The 21,852-nt window shown below is 42.8% G+C and overlaps 1 protein-coding gene across 2 annotated transcripts in view; it reads left to right on the forward strand.

Annotated features, from left to right (window-relative positions):
• Positions 1 to 21,622, forward strand: part of TARBP2 (TARBP2 subunit of RISC loading complex) — a 51,523-nt gene extending 29,901 nt beyond the window's left edge. Inside the window, exons 7-9 of one of the 2 annotated variants that reach the window (XR_015057110.1) lie at positions 3,520 to 3,700; positions 14,907 to 15,106; positions 20,192 to 20,330. Coding sequence is in view for 1 of the 2 variants with exons in the window: in XM_085877045.1 (XP_085733171.1) it covers positions 3,520 to 3,700; positions 20,192 to 20,346 (336 nt within the window). In the remaining variant the exon portion in view is untranslated. Of the gene's footprint in view, positions 1 to 3,519; positions 3,701 to 14,906; positions 15,107 to 20,191 lie in introns of both variants that reach the window. The other variant, XM_085877045.1, reaches the window with a different exon arrangement.
• The last annotated feature ends 230 nt before the right edge of the window (positions 21,623 to 21,852 follow it).

Raw genomic sequence — 21,852 nt, forward strand, 5'->3', positions numbered from 1 at the left:
CGTCCACAGACACAGTCGGACGCCAGATATGGATGGCCTTTTGCTCACAAGGAGCTCCTCCACCCTTTATCAGCTTTGTTTTAAATCCTGCTGGGTGTCCATATCCATACACCCTCCTCAACACCCTCCTCCTCGTTTTCGTCGCTGCCAACCTGACTATGAAATGGGTTCGTACAGGTTTACATGGTGCCTGTAGCAAGTCACAGATCTGATGTGGCCTGACCTGACAACCACCAGCAGTGCCTCAACCAGCTCCTGATGATCTAATACCCATCACAAATTCTACATCTGCATCTTTCTTACCTTCACCCATCCCCACTTCAAAAGGATCATCATTATGCTGAGCTTTGTTAGTCTTGTGTTTTCTATTGTCGGCAGTGTACTGGAAGTTGTATTCTTACGATCACCCACTTCGCTGTTTTGTAAAAATTACCTCGCTGTTTTGGAATAAATTTATAAGGTAAAAATCTTGTTTTTGTTCATCTCCACCTCCAAAGGTGAAGGGGGTTATCTTTTCACCCCTCTCTGTCTGTCTGTTTGTTTGTTTGTCTGTCTGTCTGTTTGTATCTTTTTATCCCTGTCTGTCTGTCTGTCTGTTTGTTTGTTTGTTTTTCTGTTTATCTGTCTGTCCGTTTGTGTGCAGGACGTTTAAAAATGTTGTAGATGGATCCGGATGAAATTTGGTGGCCAGGTTGGATGCGTCACAAGGGACAAACTGATGAGAATTTTGTAATATCTGAATCCGGATCTGGATTCAATAATTTTTAAGTGATTTTTTCACCATTGAGAGATCGGGCTAAACCAATACATATATGTACACATACATATATATATATATATATATATATATATATATATATATATATATATATATATATATATATATATTGTTGCGGATTCGCGCCCGCCGGCGTGCGGACGGCCACGTAACTCGAATCGCGGAACGTCGCCCACCGGACGGACAATCCCGTCGTGACCCTCTCGGACTAACGCCGGGAACTAGTCACGGGTGGGCCCTTTCGGCCTCACCACGATCGTGCCAATCGGCCCCCCGCGTGGGATAGGGTTGCTCGCCAAATTCGACCTACCTAAGTACCCACACGGAGGGTAGACCGGGCGATCGCACCTCGCCGCAGGTCGACTTCGGACACGGGCCACTTTAAGCGACCCGTTCCGTACTATCGGGATAACCGAGCGGTGTTATCGTCAACCTGGACGGTTCGATTAATTATCGGGCGTTTTAGCCCACGACCAACCCTTTACGTGAAGTAAGATGGAGATTCAATTAGAGAAAAGACGAAGCGAAACGGGAGAAACAGTTCAACATAAAGCACATTTATTTCGCGATGAACGGAAAGCACACATATACAATTACACCAAAAGCAAATGTAAAAGAAGAAGAAACACACAATAATACACAAAAAGCAAATGTAAAAGCAAAACACAATGCAGAGCTAACCGACTACCGAGCACACGGCAACACTTATACAGTTTTACTTCACAGACGGCGCCGACAACACATATACTCAAAGCAAAAGAAAAGGACCACCCTCAAGGATGATGGGGGCAGACAGGCCTGGGGCCGAGACCACGTCGGGCCTACCCGTCTGATGATGAGCCGCAAAATGGCGGTGGCGCCCCGACTCCGCGGGCCTCGCGGACAGTGTCTGGAATGGGGTGGGAACGGGGCCCCCTTCTCGCACTATCTCAGCGCGGGGGGAAACAGGAGGGGGTTGTTGATGCTCGGGGGAAGGAGGGTATCTCCCTGGCTCGGGTCCCGCGACGAGCGTCTCCACCACGACCTCGGTCGCGTTGCCGGCCTCTCCTCTCCGCAGCTCCCCGACTCTGACACGAGCACCCCCTCGACTGCCTTCGCCGCCGCCACCTCTCCAACTCTCCACAGCTCCGTCCAACTGCTTTCTCCAACTCCTCTCTTGACTGGCTCTTCCCAACTCAACTCCGAACTCCTTGACTGACTACTACTGCTTCTTCTTCCCAACTCAACTCCGAACTCCACTTGACTGACGACTACTGCTTCTTCTTCCCAACTCAACTCCGAACTCCACTTGACTGACTACTACTGCTTCTTCTTCCCAACTCAACTCCGAACTCCACTTGACTGACTATGCGGCCCTTTATATCCCCCGTGGCCTCGCTCCTTCACCTTCGACCCTTTACCTCTGACCCTTCACCTCCGGCTGGCTCCCCATTGGACAGAGGAAAAGTGGGCGTGAATGCTTTTTGATCCATGAATTTGCATATAGCGACCACACTCCAACGCACCTGGAGGCGGGGCCAAATCGCCCCACGTTCGCCGATAGGACGGAACAGAAGTGGGCGTGAGTCATTTTTGATCCGTTTTCTTCGGAAAGGCTGTGATGTTTCTGCACACGCTGCTCGGTGTGCGCCCTGCACGAGTCCAGTATCGGTGCCCACAAGCGGCGCGGAAATGGCGGTGATGCAATGGTTGCGAGGGCGAGTTGTGACGGTAAAGGTCGTGGCTGTTGTTGTGAAGCGGCGTTGCGGTTGGTGGTTGTTGTGTGATGGCTGTTGAGACGTGGTTGGTGGTGGTAGTAATGGCGGCTGGTCCAAAATAAAGATAGTAAAAGAAAAACGGCTATCTAAAAGGGTCGCAGCCCGCATGAATGACATTTATTCCCTCTAAACAACGGGTTTGTGCCTAACTACACATATACTTACAGAGATATCTCACATAAGGGACCTGAATGGTGGTTTGCGAATTTCGTCAACCACAACAATATATATATATATATATATATATATATATATATATATATATATATATATATATATATATATATATATATATCACAGCATCTCAAAAGAGTTGTGAACAGATTTGGATGAAACTTGGTGGACAGGTTGGGTGTGTGACAAAGCCAAATTGATTCAATTTTGGTGAAGATCTGGATCCGAGAATAATTTTTTAAGTGATTCTTCACCATTGAGAGATCGGGCCAAAAACGATATATAGCATGACATTTCAAAAATGTACTGGGCCCGATATGTTCTCATGGATCAGGCATTGTGTGGCGGAGAGATGCGCTCTCCCAAGTGCCCTTCTAGTTTTATCCTGTATTTATTTTACTTACATGTTTATTTCAATGTTAACATGCTTTTTATAGATTTTCCATGTTTATTTCAATTGTGATGTGTTTATTTCATTGCCACCAATCTTCCTCTATATTTTCTCAAAGCTCAAGAACCTCACCCCTCTTTTCCCATAGGCCTTGTTTTTAACAATCGCAGTTTTAACTGTCGCAGCATTTTCCAGGAACGTAACCCCTACGATATTTGAAGGTTTAGGTTCTAGAAAAGTAATAGAAAAGTGACAGTACTGGAAAAGAAAGTCGCTAATTTTTTAAAAAGTCACAATAAGTGAAAAAGTACAAGACTTTTCCCAATAGTTTTCTGCATCATGTGAGTCTTGTGCCATGTGCTCTTTTGATTGTCATGTCGATGCTTGACCGATCATGTCTGTGTTAACGTGACCGCCAGCTGTGTGGCGGACGCAGCAAGGGTACGGGAGGCTGCACGTGGGACTCACTGCGCAACTCGGCTGGAGAAAAGATATCATACCTGAAGGGTACCTCGTTGAGCCTTCATGAGGATGGACTTTGTCAGCTTCTTCAAGAGCTTGCACAGGAGGAGCATTTCCACATCACGTATTACCATTTAGGTGTGTCCATCTGACTTTCTAGTCATTTTATTAACCAGAGGTTTAAATTAACTCCAGAATGCATTGCACTGTATGTTGTTTCCTTTAGCATTGCATCATTCGGAAAAAGTAGTTAAACTTCTTTCTGTGAAATTGCAATAATAATTTGCTCCGGGAAAACCAAAAAGTAAATGACAGTTGATAAACGTCACTAGTTTCTCAAAGAATTCCACTGCAACACATACACATACACACTTGTCCCATCGATGTGGAAGCACCTCAGGGCCGTTTGTGTGAAAAAAAAAATTGTAAGTGGCACGTGCTTTGACACCTTCATCACTTGTACAATTGAGGCTACCGAGATGTTGCTTTAGCGGTTAAAATAGATGAACATCTCAAGTTTACAAGTCTGGACTGTATGGGGGTTGACTGAGAACTTCACAACCCATCTTCACCTGTGTAATAGCCATCACATGCTATTTGAAGGCAGGCATTATCATGATGTGCAATCACATTCTGAGACAGCATACCTCGCCATCATATCTTTCTCCCTCTGGTAGTATTGCAGGTCTCTTGCAGCTTGCATTTTGATTATCTTTAGTATCCACCTTGCATGACTGAATCATACTTGTGTATAATCTTATTATAATGGAGCAAACATACACTACGTGGCCAAAAGTATGTGGACACCTGCTCGTCCAACATCTCATTCCAAAATTATGAGCATTAATATGGAGTTGGTCCACTCTTCTGGGAAGGCTTTCCACAAGATGTTGGAACATTGCTGTGGGGATTTGCTTCCATTCAGGCACAAGAGCATTGGTGAGGTCGGGCACTGATGTTGGACGATTAGGTCTGGCTCGCAGTCGGCGTTCCAATTCATCCCAAAGATGTTCGATGGGGTTGAGGTCAGGGATCTGTGCAGGCCAGTCAAGTTCTTCCATACCGATCTCAACAAACCATTTCTGTATGGACCTTGCTTTGTGCACAAGAGCAGTGTCATGCTGAAACAGGAAAGGGCCTTCCCCAAACTGTTGCCACAAAGTTGGAAGCACAGAATCATCTAGATTCTAGAATGTCACTAGCGTTAAGATTTCCCTTCACTGGAATGAAGGGGACCAGCCCGAACCATGAAAAAGAGCCCCACACCATTATTCCTCCTCCACAAAACTTTACAGTTGGCACTATGCATTCGGGCAGGTGGCATTCTCCTGGCATGCACCAAAGCCAGATTAGTCCGTCGGACTGCCAGATGGTGAAGCGTGATTCATCACTCCAGAGAACGCGTTTCCACTGCTCCAGTCCAATGGCGGTGAGCTTTACACCACTCCAGCCGTTGCTTGGCATTGCCCTTGATGAAAGGCTTGTGTGTGGCTGCTCGACCAAGGAAAGCTATTTCATGAAGCTCTCGACGAACAGTGTTTGTGCTGATGTTGCTTCCAGAGTCAGTTTGGAACTCAGGAGTGAGTGTTGCAAACGACAACAGACAATTTTTCCGTGTTACGTGCTTCAGCACTTGGCGGTCCCATTCTGTGAGCTTGTGTGACCGACCACTTTGTTGTGACCGCTGAGCTGTTGTTGCTCCAAGACGTTTCCACTTCATAATAACAGCACTTGTAGTTGATTGGGGAAGCTCGAGCTGGGAAGAAATTTGACGAATTGACTTGTTGGAAAGGTGGCATCCGATGAAGGTACCATGTTGAAAGTCACTGAGCTCTTCAGTACAACCCATTGCACTGCGAATGTTTGTCGATGGAGATTGCATGGCTGTGTGCTTGATTTTATACACCTGTCAGCAATGGGTGTGGCTGAAATAGCCGAATCCCCTCATTAGAAGGGGTGTCCGCATACTTTTGGCCATGTAATGTTATGTATGTACATTTGTGACTGAAAACTCGTCTTCTTCACATTTTCTTCAACAAATCCTGCCATGTTGTGTAGATGTATATATATACATATATATATATATATATATATATATATATATATATATATATATATACATATATATATATATATATATATATATATATATATATATATATACACAAACATATATAAACATATATCTTCTTCTTTCGGCTGCTCCCGTTAGGGGTCGCCACAGCGGATCATCCGTTATGATCCGCATACTGATTTGGCACAGGTTTTACGACGGATCCCCTTCCTGACGCAACCCTGGTCGCCTCTTACGACACAGGGATAAGGATTGGGTTTCGCCATGATTCCAGGCTGCCCTACACCCTCTCATAGCGCGGCCCAGCGCAGAGCAGAGCTCCCGTCCTCAAGCGATCCTCCAACCCAAGCCTCCGAGTCACCGGATTACAGGCGCACGCCACTACGCCCGGTTATAAACATATACTGTATATATATATATATATATATATATATATATATATATATGTATAGATATATACAGTAGACTAGGTGTAAGTCGGCAGCGTGTAACTCGTCACTTCGCCTAATTCGGCAGCGTCAAAAAGTCCCGAATTTATCTCATGTTAAATCCCTTTGAATAAAGGGTCATCCCACTGTAAGTCGTCATCTCTAAGTCGTCACTTCGTCTAAGTCGTCAGATGTTGTCCATTCCCACATAATGGAAACTCAAGTAAATTACCACTCCTAACTCGTCACACGGAACTGCTGCCTCGTGAGAAGCCCGATTTCATGGAATCGTGATGCTCGCTCATTGGTTTAAACCGCCAGTGATAGGCTATTTATAACTGCGTACACACGTTGATCGCACTGCAGGCAGGACAATGGCGACTAAGCGTAAGCTTACAACTAAAACCTACTAAGAAAAATACGACATTATCCAGTTTTGTGAGGCAAATCCACTGATGAAGAAAACAAACATAGCTGAGAAGTTGGACATCAAACAGCAGACATTGAACGATATCTTGAAGAATAAGGGCAAGATATTTGGACAAGTGGAGAAGATCGTGAGGCCGGTGGGAAGTGTGAAATGTGTGTCCTTTGAAGATGTCGATGACGTGCTCATCATCTGGTTTCGGCAAATGTCGGCTCAGCCAAATATTCAGTTTCGGCCGATTCGGCCAAATATTCGGCCGATACTGTGTTTCGGTGGAGGATTGCCCAGCCAACATCATGGAATACAATGACCGGTTTGAATCCTTTCTCATGCACCAGATGCCCAAGAGTTTGAGGCAATCAAACATAACGGATTACTTCGAGAAGAAGTAAAGGATCGATCGAGCTTAGTGTTGAAGTCCGATCATGGTTTTATCTTGGCTTGTTTTGTACATTACCGCACTCACTTACACATAGGCATTGAGTGGTAATCATCACCATGATGACTGTGTGTCATGTAATGTGTCACCATACCATCACCGATGGTATACGAGTTGTCTTACAGAGTTGTTCATTATCTTTACTTTTGATAAACTGATTCATGAATTCCATCTTTGCTTGATCACTTTCCAACTCACCAACTCATCCCCACTTCTGCCCCGAGGATTGTTTTCCTTTTGGTACAATAGCCGGCTCTCACACAAAAGTGTCCAGGCCACGCGCGACTTCATCCTTCACCCCACAGTCATCATGAATGTTCGTATACGCGTAAGTCGTCACATTTCTAAGTCGTCACTTTTTTCTCGGTCCCAATGGTGACGACTTACGCCTTGTCTACTGTATATATATATATATATATATATATATATATATATATATATATATATATATATATATATATATATATATATATATATATATATATATATATATATATATATATATATATCCATTAGGGTGAACCACTTTTGCAAAAGTAGTTGCTGGAATGAAGCACTATGTGCCTATCGATTCCACTAGTGAAGTTAGGTGATCGACCAAAGTTTGAAAATCGTCCTGCCTTTTTTGACCGTGGGCCGCCATTTTGAAATTTTTGGAAATAATATTGATTTTTGAATATTTTTAAAAATATATTTCTCTGTGTTTCGATGGCCAAATGCATTTCAGTAGGCACCAGTTTGATAGTAAGTACCTGTAAATATTATTCACAACTTGTCCCAACATTTTGAGAAAGGGTTGCCATTTTGGAATTTCACTGAAAATCCCATATTTTGACAATTATTACATGGCACATTGTTTGGCATTTACAGAATATCAGTAGTAGCGTTTTCATAAAGACATTATTAATGACAAATGAGAGCATGATCAATTAATTATGAGAACAACCAAATATGTTTCAAGCGACATGGTTTTCATATATGACAACATAACAATCGAGCAAACAAGCAACCACACAGATATCTTATAGAGAACATAGCATTTGTTTTGTATAGTCTGGGTAAAGCTTCCTGTGCTCTTCCACGCACTGTCGCAATGCTTGACGTTGTTTCTCATCATTGCTCATATGAATAAAGTCAGACACTAGCTTAATTCCTCTTTCAGTGAGATCATTTACGACACGCAAAGAATTCGCACTTTCGCAAAATTTCCTGTCACTAGCGAAGTTGTCCCACATAGCCACATGAGCCCTGACCATTGGTCAGTCAAGGTTTATCTGCAAGTACACAAAGAATAAAAATATATATATTTCATTAGATATACACAAAATATACGATTTTCACTGAATTTCCAAAATGGCAACCCCTTCTCAAAATATCGGGACAAGTTTGTGAATAATATTTATGGGTACTTACTATCATACTGGTGCCTACTGAAGTGCATTCGGCCATCTAAACACAGAGAAATATATTTTAAAAGATATTCAAAAATGAATATTATTTCCAAAAATATGGATTTTTTTTCCTGAAATCTCAAAATGGTGGCCCGCGGTCAAAAAAGGCGGGAAAATTTTCAAACTTTGGTCGATCACCGAGCTTCACTTGTGCAATCGAGAGGCACATCGTGCTTCATTCCAGCAACTACTTTTGCAAAAGTGGTTCACCATAATATCCATACATACATACACGTACATACACAGATATATATATATATATATATATATATATATATATATATATATATATATATATATATATATATATATATATATATATATATATATATATTGTTACAGGCCGGGGGTCGGCCGCCAACCGACCGCTCTAAACGGGGCCGCAAGTAGAGTCGGCCCGACCGATCACCCGGAATATAGATCGCTGCCCGGATAACTCCGAGCGACGGGTCCTTGTACAAGAACCGAAATACGCCAATCAGCAGATCACGTGGGGTAGGGTCGATTGCCAATCTTCAATTTACCTAAATACCCACGTGATCCAACTACCGGGGTGTTCCACCCTCGACAGATCTCATACGGAACAAACCGCCGAGGCGAGCTTGTCCATGCGCGATTCCAAGCGGCGTAATTGCCGAGAACCGTCGGTCCAAATGTCCCCCTATTACGGCAAACCAACGGCTTTCTAACTCCCAACACACGAAATGTTCAGTCAATGAGGGAATGGACGCAACGAGCAGGAGTACATTTACACAAGGACATTTACTATAATGAAACACGTATGCAATTTTACAAGCAACAAAAGCACGACAAAAGAACTACAACAGTCAATAAGCAATTATTAATGTACAGTCACTTACACAGTTTTACTTACGGGACTCGGCGCCACAACATTCATTCGAAAGAAAAGCAGGAAAAAGACCCCATCAAAGGCAATGGGGTCAGACTGGACCTCTTGGGTCTTTATGGCGTGGGACTTGGCAGACCGAACGAGTCCCACGAGACCGTTGCAGGTTACCTGCACCCTCGTGGTGTCTGGCTTGGACGACGCTCCTTCCCCACGGCAGCTGGCATAGCCGTGGTCGAGCTCGGGCCTTCCTTGTGGCAGGCGAGCTCTCTCCGACTCTCTCCACACGAACGTGCGCCACAGCAGGCAAGGCTGCGCCTCCAGCTCGCGTCTCCTTCGCGATGCCCGGACTTCCACGCAGCTCCTTGGCTTCTGGCTTCCTCCCGACTCCCCCAACTGCCGAAGCAAAAAGCTTACTCCTCCCACGGGACTCAGTACACGAACTCTGCCACGGGACTCCAACAAACTCAGCCCTACCACGGGACTCCCATGGGATTCTTTTCACGAGCTCTTTTTTTTACGAACAAAGAAAGGATCTCCCCTTTATCCTTCGCACTCCCTCCTCCGCACTTGGCATGACTCGTGCCCTCGTGATCCACCCCCCGCTCAACCACGAGTGGGAGGGAGTTGTTGACGTCACGGGATGGCAGGGTTCTTCTTCCTCTTTGCAAAAGAGGGGGAGGGACGTCTCCTTTGTTTAGTTCCCTAACTATTAAATCGATCCGCAGCGCATCTCATCGATCTCTGAACATTTAAACAATGGAAGGTGAGCTATCTAGGGAACATGCACTTATCAACAAAGCTGATTAAGGGAACCTGTATGTTGTGTGCAATTGAATTCCAAATTCGTAACAATATATATATATATATATATATATATATATATATATATATATATATATATATATATATATATATATATATATAAATATGGATACAAACAAACACGACATAATAGTGACCGAAGCTTTTCATGCCGCACTCTTCAGGGTAAAAATTGCAGCAAGTGAAGGAGGGAGTGAAGGCGCGTGCTTTACATGCAGGTCTCAATAAGGTAGACACTGATTGGTTCAACAGTAATGATGTCACGGTTAATCCGAACGCCCATTGGTTGGCTCGTCATCTTCATCTCGAGCTCCCATTGGCTGGAGCAGAGTTCGTCGATGATTGACGTTTGCAACCGCATCCTCGAGAGAGGGGGATAGGTTTCCCCTAAAGGGGCTGTCACACCTTGACGATTTAGCCAGCGTATGCCGATTTATGAAAAATTTGTCTAAAACGCTGGCACACGTCGAATACGTTAGGTGCACGCTGAAAAACACGACCATAGGTCATATTATGCTGGTTTAAAACGTTGTACTTTTTGGTTGTCCAAAAAATTTTGCATGCTTGAAATTTTACGACGTACTCGGCGTTTGGCTCACACGTTCCGCAACGCTGGCCATAAGTTGTAGGCACGTTATGCGATCGTTGACACACGTTAATTGTATGTTACTCATAAGTCGAAAAACGTAGAGGTAACATTCGCGTACCCGAAACTTATTTCTAACCTATAGTCCAAGAGCATTAGGGTTTAACCTGGACATTTTTGGTAACAAGCTGATTTTTTCAGGAAAGGTCCAGGAATGTGTGTGAAATAACATACTAAAAGTCCTCATGAATCCTCCTTGAGCGTTTTCCGCAATCCAAAATGGCGTCCAAAATGGCCGCCATTTCCTGTTTTTCTCATAACTTTGCAAGTAGGTTTACCTATAACACATTTTAAATGTCTACACATATGTTTTGAAGTATAAGGAACTCAATACAATACATATCGGAAGATTTTGAAACACACAAAAACGAATAAAACCGCTTAAGCTCTTTCAGAAATCCAAAATGGCGTCTGAAATTGCTGCCGTTTCTGGTTTTACACCAAGGTACTTCAACACGCACTTTAAATGTCTTAATATATGTTTTGCGACTCAATGAAATGAATCATATACTTATTGGGAATTTTTCAAAAACACGCATTTACCAATAAAAACACTTGAGCTCATCCTGAAATTCAAAATGGCGCCCGAAATGCCCCTTTTCCTGTTGTTGTTTTCTCATAACTCTGCAACTAAGTAACCCAATAAAGCACGCTAAAATGTCTTTATATATGTTATGGGAGTCGAGGAATCTAGATAAATTCTTATTCGCAGATTTGAAACACGCATATCTATACCAATAAAACTACTTGAACTAGTCCCAAAATCCAAAATGGCGCCAAAGATGGTTGCAATTTCCTGTTTTTCTCATGACCCTGTGACTAAGTTACCTCAATATGCACTTTAAATCTCTAAATATATTATGTCTTGAGAAATAAGGAACTCATTCAGATACTTTGAAGTACAAAGGAAACAATAAAACCGCTGAAGTTCTTTCTGAAATTCAAATGGTGCTCAAAATGTCCGCCACTTATCAACACACTGCTGTTTTAGCCTGTTTCAAGAGGCAAAGACATTCAAAACAAGATCATGCTAGAGATTCAAACCTCAAAAGTTTCAGATGAATCTTTACCTTACGCATGCACACACCTAGTTGCATCAGTCATTGTCTTCATCGTCGGATGCTGTATCTTCAATGTTGATGTCCTCTGAAGTTGGGGTAATATCATCGTCGGCATCTATAAGAGTTGGTGCTGTATTGTTGCAATTGAGACCACTGCATTTACTGCACATTGAGGTACAAAAGAGCCCAAGTTTCTTGCAGCTACATGTCATGCTTCTGCAACCATCTAGTTTACACCCACATGCCACCATGTTCAGCAAAGTGTCGGGTGCAACAGCAATGTCTGTTTCTACCGGGGTAAGAGTCCCGTCCTGAAATCGCCAGCCCCATTCTGTTGGAGATAAGGAGTTACCCATCCATTCCTGGACGGTAAGATAGGCGCGATATGAATGTTGCTTTGCTGCAGCACTAGTTGGAGGTAGACTTTCTAGCTGAAAGGATGAACTCAGGGAACTGCGACCGATTGCCCGTTTGTATGCGATGTGACGGTAGTCATCAAGAGATTCAAAACTGCTGGCTCCATAAAGCTTAAGAATGAAGCTTTCCCCAGCTTTTTCCACCTCGTCATGGGTGCTTCCACTGTTTGTGAAGGTATCCAGCAAGTCGTAGTCCCGCTTCTTGTGCACCATGTTGAAAGCTTTACGCTTGCCCTGACGATAGATCGCAGAGACCGTGTCACATCCCGTCACAGCATGAAGAAACATCAAGTGATTTCTTGTGTCCCCTATGGCATGCTGAATCTCATGAATGTTGAAGACCGTGACAGGATTACTGCGGCATAGCATGTACACATCTGTGGAAGAGGTTGCCCGAGCAACTAGCATTACCAGTAAGTCTGTGTCCGTACCAACGACAGCAACTGGCACATGTTCTGACTCTGCCAGTGCTAGTGCTGTGGAGACAATCAGGGTGTCGGCGTCTGCTTCTGCCTGGACTTTTGGAAGAACTCAAGAGATCTTATTGGTACTTGCGTGCTTCAGCATCTCTTAAGATGTATTCTAATGAGTTCCTCATACTTCAAAACATATATGTAGACATTTAAAGTGTGTTTTGGGGAAACCTGCTTGCAAAGTTATGAAAAAAACAGAAGAGGCGGCCATTTTGGACGCCATCTTAGATTGCGGAAAACACTTAAGGAGGATTTATGAGGACTTTTAGTATGTTATTCTAGACATATTCCTGGACCTATCCTGAAAAAATCAGCTTGTTACCAAAAATGTCCAGGTTAGGGCCTATTTTGACCTAATGGTCTTGGACTACTATGAGTAACGTTTCATAAGCACGCTACACGAACGTTGTTCACACTTCGCAACACGCTACTTGAAAGTTCCTCATACATCGAAACACATCAAAGTAATGTTTAGGGTACCCGTGACTTATTTATAACCTATGAATAACGTGCTTGGGAATTTTTACGCTATGCATACGCTAGATTATCGTTGGGCATAGGTTGTGGATGACTAAAACACGATAAACAATCGTTGGTATAACTTATCTATGTTATCGAAGCATTCTGTGTTCATTACTCGTACATTATGCATTTGTCAAAGTCGTTTTTAATACTTTAAAAATTAAAACAAAGAAATATTTCATCGTGGGAATGAGGAAAAAAAAATAGCCAAAAAGAACATCGAACAATGGTGCAAAGTAGTCTCCTATTCGTGGACGATAAGAGGATCCATCATCACCCACACCCTCCCCACCACGCTCGTATACTACTACTGACATAGACATACTACTACTACCAATGCTACAACTACTACTACTACTATTACTACTGTCACGCACACCAACTACTACTAATAGTATTACTACTACTGATACTACTGGCATTGACATCTACTCAACATGGAGTCTGGAACAATGATGGGTTCCTCTTGTGAAGCCCATTTGTATATACCAATTCCCCTTAATGCTGCCAATACGCCATTACATGGTAGATGCAAGTTCGAAACACGTTCAGTAAGGGCTGTGGTCGTCCGGAAGACGTCAATCTAATTCGTCTACATACGACAATGTGCGTTTTAGATACGTTACAAATCGGTTCATAGCATGTTACTCAAAGGTTAGAAGCACGTTATACTTTGGTTCAAAGCATGCTACACAGAGGTTAAACGCACGTTACTCATTGGTTCATAGCACGCTAGTCATTGGTTCAAGGCAAGTTACAAATAGGTTTCAAGCACGTTTAACATAGGTTCAGAGCACGCTACTCATAGGTTCAAAGGACGTTACCCATTGGTTGAAAATTAGGTTGCGGGTATGTTAAATATTACCTTGACGTGTTTCGACTTATGAGTAACCTACAAGTAACGCGTGTCCGTCGTGTGGAAACGATCGCGGAGCGTGCCAGGAACATATGACAACGCATGCAGAACGTGTTAGCCATACGCCGAGTACGTCGTAAAATTTTCAGCATGCTTGAAATTTCATGACGTATTACACATACCACGTAATATGACAGTGTACTTCATCGTTTTCCAGCCAACTCTTAACGTATACACAACTTACCTATACCGTATTTGACGTGTGCCTCGCATTTTAGACACATTTTTCATGGGCCGGCATACGCTGGCAAAATCGTCAAGGTGTGACACTTCAAATTCTCAGGCGGTTATGATTTAAATCGGCGTCCGGCAGGTTCTTAACAGGCTACGCCACGAGTTCGCCGGCGATACGTTTAGCGTGCTATGCGTAAGTTAAACTATCGTTAGCCATAGGTTGTGAACGCTGACAACAGGCTAAGCATTCGTTGGTAAAAGTTATCAATAACACAACGAAACGTTCTGTCCCCGTTACTAATATGTTATGAATACGACCAACACATTATGAATACGCCCAAAACTTAAAAAAAAAACAACAAAGTTTCAGCCTACGCCAACGTTTCACATACATTTTTATACATTGCCATTGCTGGCTAAAACGTCAAGGTGTGACGGGGCCCTAAGGTCCATTCACCATTTGTTACCGTACTTCCCTTGATCTTTCCATGCTGAAACAGACACAGAGATCGTCCAAATTCCTTTTGACGACATAATATTGGATCGGTGGTAAGGATGAAGGTTGCTTCCAACGTACATAAATGAAACGAGCTCCGACGTCGGCTCAATATCCTGAACACATCTGCATTGTACTGGTCTGCACAGATAGGGTTGGCAACCAGGTGCTGTGCAATGGCAGATGAAGCAGATGCAGTGGCCGGTGGTTGCTGGATATTTCTACATGCTCGGACTGGTTGTGCTCTCACCCTCACAATCTTTCTTCGAATCGCCAAGGGGACGTGTTGTGCGGCCCACGTACCGAGCTTCACATCAGCACTTCAACTCATAAATAACATTGCTGGTTTGTGAGTTTAACCCTCACCCTTTAACTTCCAAACAGTAATTCACAAAGTTCTCAGTCCTCACGATCCTGCCCTTTTTGCCGTTCAAACCCCGTAATCCCAATGCAAAACTTCCCTCACCTGAATCCACACATTCGTTCCTCCATCTAATTGGATTGCAAACTGGTTTAGTGATCGGAAGCAAAGAGTGGCTGTGAGTGGGAGGATGTCTTGCTGGGAGGATGTAAGTAGTAGATCAGTACTTCAGGGATCAGTACTGGGACCATTACTATTCATTATTTACATCAACGATTTGGATAATGGGGTAAAGAGTAAGCCTTCCAAATTTGCAGATGACACAAAGCTTGGAGGTGAGGTGGATAGCAGAAGGGGTGGTGATCAGATTCAGGAAAGTATTGATACTTGCAGAGATTGGGCAAAAGATTGGCAGATGGAATTTAACCTGAGCAAGTGTGAGATGTTGGGGATGGGAAAGAACAATGAAAATAGAGATTACAGGATGCAAGGGGTAATTTTGGAGCGTGTGACACGGAAGAAGGATCTGGGGGTGGTCATAGATATGGGAGGTAAGCAGGCTGCACAGTGTCAGGCAGCGATAAGTCAAGCAATTCGGGTTTTAGGTTGTATTCGGAGGGGGATCAATTATAAATCAAAAGAGGTGGTGTTAACATTGTATAGGAATTTAGTGAGGGCCACATTTAGAATATTGTGTGCAATTTTGGTCACCACAGTTCCGGAAGGACATAGATGCCATGGAGAGCGTTCAGTGCGGGGCTACTCTATTGATTCCTGGTCTTGCTCGACTCAGCTATGAGGAGCGGCTGAAGGAGACAGGGCTTTATTCACTAGAAAGGAGGCAGTGACGAGGAGATATGATAGTGATGTTTAAGATAATGAAAGGTATGGATAAAATAAGTGCAGATGAATTATTCAACAGAGTCGACAGTGATAGGACCAGGGGCCATAGCCTGAGAGTAAAGAAGCGGAGAGTTAAGATGGTAGTAAGGGCAGGGGACTTTTACTCAGAGTAGTTAATGCATGGAATGGTCTCCCTGAAAAGGTCGTGGCATCAAAAAAGTAGATAAGTTTAAATTAGAATTAGATAGGTACCTGGAAGTTATGGAGATAGAGGGGTATAGGGATGTTGATAAGACTTTTAGGTAGTTTGAGCACTGATGGGTGATTGTGTGCGTGTGTACGGAGTGCTGTTGGTTGGGGGTCTTGTCAAGGAGTGTTGTGTGGTTGATGATGTATGTTTTTAATCAAGCCCATGCCCCCTCCCCTGAGGGGAAGAAAAAATATATATATTTATACCAAAAATTATTTTAAAAATACAAAAACTTTAAAAATAAAAAATTAGAATTATAATTTTAAAAAATCAATTAATTGTTTTGTTTTTTTTAATTACATTTTCTTCCTTGGATCTTGTGTGGATAAATTAGTTTGGTGTTCGCGCAGGTATGATGGGCTGAATGGCCTCCATCTGTGTTGGAAGATTTCCTTTTATTCTTATATCTCAAACCCCTCTCGTCCTTAAACCCCCCAACCCCCACTTCACACCATCCCCTTGAAATACCCCTGTTCATTCCACATCCGAAACCACGACCACCAAGTCATGAATCGTAATTGCCTGATTTAACTCGGTCGCCTCAGTACAATGACCTGTATTATGTAACTCATTACCTGCAGACCATAAAATACAGAGGATCCCTCAGCGTGTGCAAATCATCGTGGAATAAAATTAATTTATTTCTTTTATTAAATTATTTCCTGCAAAACTCCCCAATAAACCCCGATCATTGGCGCATGGATTGTCGTCATCGTGTGAGATAAACAACAGCTGCTTCCCTGCTCGTTGGGTGGAATTTTATAGATTCAGTACCAGTGTGACCACTCTGGCTTTTTTCACAAGATCTTGGCTATTCGTTGTTCACCTTGGCGTATAGGTTTTCTATTATCATCGCTTTTCCAAAACCTTGTGAATTTTTGGCTTTTTCATTGGCTCGCCTTGGCATTTATAAAAATGAGGAGTGGTCACACTGTTCAGTACCCATTACACCAAAAAAAAAAAACCTGTATGAAAAATATAATCAGTATATATACTGAGCTGTGATACCAACTATGAACAAATTGAAGAAAGGTGTGTACAATCTTTAAATAAATAAATACTATCCATGGACTACATGATTTTAAAATAGCTCCGCAAAGCGGGCGTAACCCCTCAGCCCCTTGACGCAAACCAATTTCAAGATGGTGGCCATATTGAAAATCGCAGCACACCCATTTTTGAAAGGAACCTTCCTCTACTCAACCCCAACACACCCAGTAAAAATGGATTTAATCGGACAAGGCGTTCTCAAAATCGATGGAAACCAATTTCAAGATGGCTGCCGTGGCGGCCACAGTGAAAATCACAGCATGCCCATTTTGGAAAGGAACCTTCCTCTGCTCAACCTCATTATACCTCGCCAGAATAAAATCAATGTGTGAAGCCGTTCTCAAGTTATTGTCCGGAAACCAAATTCAAGATGGCTGCGATAGCCGCCATATTGGATATCGGATTGCGCTGAATATCGAAAGGAACCTTCCTCAAAACACCCCCATTATATCACACAAAAATGAAATCAATGTGTGAAGCCGTTCTGAAGTTATTGTCCGGAAACCAAATTCAAGATGGCTGCCCTAGCCGCCATATTGGATATCGGATTGTGCTGTATATCGAAAGGAACCTTCCTCTTCCCAGCCCCATTATACCCCCATGAAAATAAAATCAATCTGTCAAGCCGTTCTGAAGTTATTGTCCGGAAACCAAATTCAAGATGGCTGCCCTAGCCGCCGTATTGGATATCGCATCGCACTGATTATCGAAAGGAACCTTCCTCTACCCAGCCCCAACACACACTGCAAAAATGGATTTAATCGGACAAGGCGTTCTCCTCGAAATCGACGGAAACCAAAAGTTGACGGACGCCCGGACAACGCCTGTGACGACAATACCCCTTTGCCCAATTCGGGCTGAGGGGTAAAAAGCTGTGATGGACTCTGCTACACCTGGAACAGTGGAACGTATGATGTCAACACGTAATAGGAAGTACGCACAGTAGGTTTTACCTTTTAATCCTCAGAATCATCCGAGCAACGTACAAGCAATCGTGTTTTGCTTTGCCCTCGTGGGTGGTTTTAAAGTAATTGTCGATTGGTTATTATTTATCCGAGTCAGTGTGCTTTAGAAAGCCCGTGTTCAGTTGGTGATCTGCAATAGTGATGCCGGTACGTTGGCGATACCGGTATAATCATGCCGGTACAGCCTTCTGAGATCGTCATACCGATACGGCGAGAGTGATGGATCCTGCGACCTGTGCGGATTACCAACGCTGATCTCGCTTTGAAACAAAATCATTTTTAATACAAGTTGAAATTGGAAGTAAAATAACCGTTCTCATCTTTCGGAATACAAAAAAAGGCAATATGTGGGAATACTTTGAAAAATTACAGTGTGCCAATGATGCGTGTCATATATGAATACATAATGGCCCATTGCGTACTTTTGGAACCTGCGTTAAAAAAAAAAGAAAAAGATTTTAATCTTTTTTTAAAAATAATACTGATATACCAGTGTGACCCCACCGATATATTGCTATCGAAAAAAAATAGATACCAACGGGGCCTACGCTTCTGTTTATTACCTGTGCCACCGAAGGTGAAGGAGGTTGTTTTCACCCCTTTCTGTCTGTTTGTTTGTCTATTTGTTTGTTTGTCTGTTTGTGTACAGAATATCTCAAAGTTGTGGACGGATCCGGATGAAATTTTGTGGACAGGTTGGGTGTGTGACAAGGATGAATTGATTAGATTTTGGTGAAGATCCGGTTCCGGATCCGACAACTGGAATTAAAAAAAAAATGATTCTTCACCATTGAGAGATGGGGCTGAAAATATAGCAGGATATCTCAAAAAGTTGTGGACGGATTCGGATGAAACTTGGTGGACACGTTGGGTGTGTGACAAGTAAAAATTGATTAAATTTCGGTGAAGATCAGAGAACTGGATCTGGATCTGATAATTTGTGAAGTGATTCTTCACCATTGAGAGATCGGGCGAAACCGACATGTAGCATGATATCTCAAAAAGTTGTGGATGGGTTGGGTGTGTCCCAAGGATGAATTGATTCGATTTTTGTGAGGATCTGGATAAGAGAATTATTTAATTTTTGAAGTGATTCTTCACCATTGAGAGATTGGGCCAAAAACGATGTCGTACTGGACAGCATGATATTTCAAAAATGTATTGGGCCCGATATGTTCTCGTGGATCAGGCATTACGTGGCGGAGGTATGCGCTCTACCGAGTGCCCTTCTCGTTTGTGGGAAGAAATGCATTGAAACTTGCTGGTTGTACTCAGGGTGTGCCTGGAAATGTTCTAAGTTGGGATGGCCACTTCCAACTTGGAGATGCCCTCTCTTTCTCGTCTTATTCAATTGTCAGTGAGAACGAATGTTACCACACTTCCAACTCCAACATCTAATGCACTTCTGCAATTTCACAGGTCTGTAGTCATTTGGAAATCCTCAAAAAATTTGTTGTTTGAGACGATTAACGTTAGCTTGAGTGACAGCATCTGATCGTTTGTGGGAATGCTCAAGGTCGTTGACCATTCCATGGCCATTTTTGAACTCGCTGCACCATCTGCGTGAAAGATATTTATCATCAAACTGTGCATAACCGTTTCTGTGAATTTCAGCTGGTTTGCTATTCTTTCACAAGGAATCTTAATGATAGTACACCTCTGTTCTGCCACACACACACACACACAACTTGCCAACATCTTGGATTTACTCAGAATTATTTGAACAATATTGACGTCTCTTCCTGTATAACTTTCTCAGGGTGGATAATTTATTTCCCACAAAATTTCAACATTGAACTACTATTTTAACATGTCCACAAGAGGAAGGCGATGTTGAACTGAATTTGCTCTTGTAGCTCGATTGATCAAAATCGTAAAATGAATGCCGTAAACCTCGACCTCATGTGTTCTACAATGAACAGACAGATATTCAGCATCTTGTGTTTGTGCTTTCTCCTCCCACAGGGCAGAGTCAGAGTGGGCAGCAGCAATGTTTAGTGGAGCTTTTTACCCAGCCGGCGGCGGTATGCCAAGGTATGGGCTGCAGCCGGGAAGCGGCAAGATACCAGGCTGCGAGCAACGCTTTGCACTACCTCAAACTAATGGCCAGCTGCAAGTAATGGTCATTTTGAGCAGTATGATCCACATCCGACTTAAGTTTTTTGATAATAGAGTCAGAAACTATTCAAGTGTTTCCTACATATGAGTATACAGCATTCCCTCACTTTAAACATGTTCACTTTGAACGGTTTTGAAGTAAAACAATTTATCTATTAACACCAAAAATTTGATATAAACGGTACGGCTCAGAGTTAAACGATTTGTAAAATACAATATTTGGCGAGAACGAGATGAGCGCCTAATTTTAAATTGCACGCTTCACGTGTCTGCCTTGTCGTAGTACGTTATGGGAAATACCGCCAAAACACCAAGCAGCGCTTCGTTGTCCGATACTTGTGCTGTTCATCATAGTAAGTTGTCCGACGCTCGCTCCTGATACTTTTTTGCATCATGGCATCCCCCTAACATCCTACAAGTGTTTCATTATCTCAAGAGCCTCCCACGAAGAAACAAAAGAAGAGTGTAACGCTTCAAACCAGGTTGGAGGTGTTTTGACGACTTGAGAGTGGAGATGGCCCAACGATGGTTGGCTGGGTGTTCAACCTCAGCGAGTCAAGCATACGTTCCATTCAAAGGAATTTTTTTTTCCAAGATTAAAGAATCTGTTGACAAAGGAGAAATGACAAAGCAGAAGGAACAGGAGGTGGAGGAGGATGAAATTGCTGTGGATCGACGTCAGCTGACTACCAAGAAATTGGCTGACTTCGCACTCGCTAACCGGCCGGCCCAGACAGCAGTAGACATGGACTCAAACCTGCAGCGAAGTTTCAAGTTTGGGAGGGTATTAACATCTGTCTTGGCTACCGCCAAAGCAGACCTACAGGGAGAAACAGTGTGTGGTAAAATAGACCACCTTCGCACTACATTTTAGGATCTCTTCCCCAATGTCAAGTTTCTCTCGTACCACCACCAGTTCTGCAAGCATAAATGTCCGAGCGCCTAATGACTGCCACACCAGTACACCTGCAAGTGTGGGGACGAGTGAGCCCGATAGCCCATAAAACATAAAAGCCAGCCTGTATGGGTAACTACTCATTTATACTGTATTTCTATTTAATTATATTACTGTATATTCATGTATGATTTTTGTGTGCTACGTCAGTGAGAAAACTTCAATTTTGGGGTCTTGGGACAGCGTCTTGAACCGATCCCCCTTTGTACAATGTCAAAAGTGGTTTACTTTAAACGATTTCACTTTGCATCCCTTTTGCAGGAACACGTCCCTCGTTTAAAGCGAAGGAGTACTGTACTGTACAATAAATATGAGCTGTCATCCACCTCACCATCACTTTTTTATATGCCCGTTATATATATATATATATATATATATATATATATATATATATATATATATATATATATATATATATATATATATATATATATATATATATATATATATATATATATATATATATATATATATATCGGGGCGTATTATGTGATACCGGTCGTCCGTCTGTCCGTCCGTTCCTGTCCGCACTCTAACTCCCAAAGTTTTCAAC

The sequence above is a fragment of the Eptatretus burgeri genome, chromosome 4, assembly GCF_056783735.1.
Source record: "Eptatretus burgeri isolate ZD-2024b chromosome 4, Ebu_testis_v1, whole genome shotgun sequence".
In the NCBI taxonomy this organism is placed as follows: domain Eukaryota; kingdom Metazoa; phylum Chordata; class Myxini; order Myxiniformes; family Myxinidae; genus Eptatretus; species Eptatretus burgeri.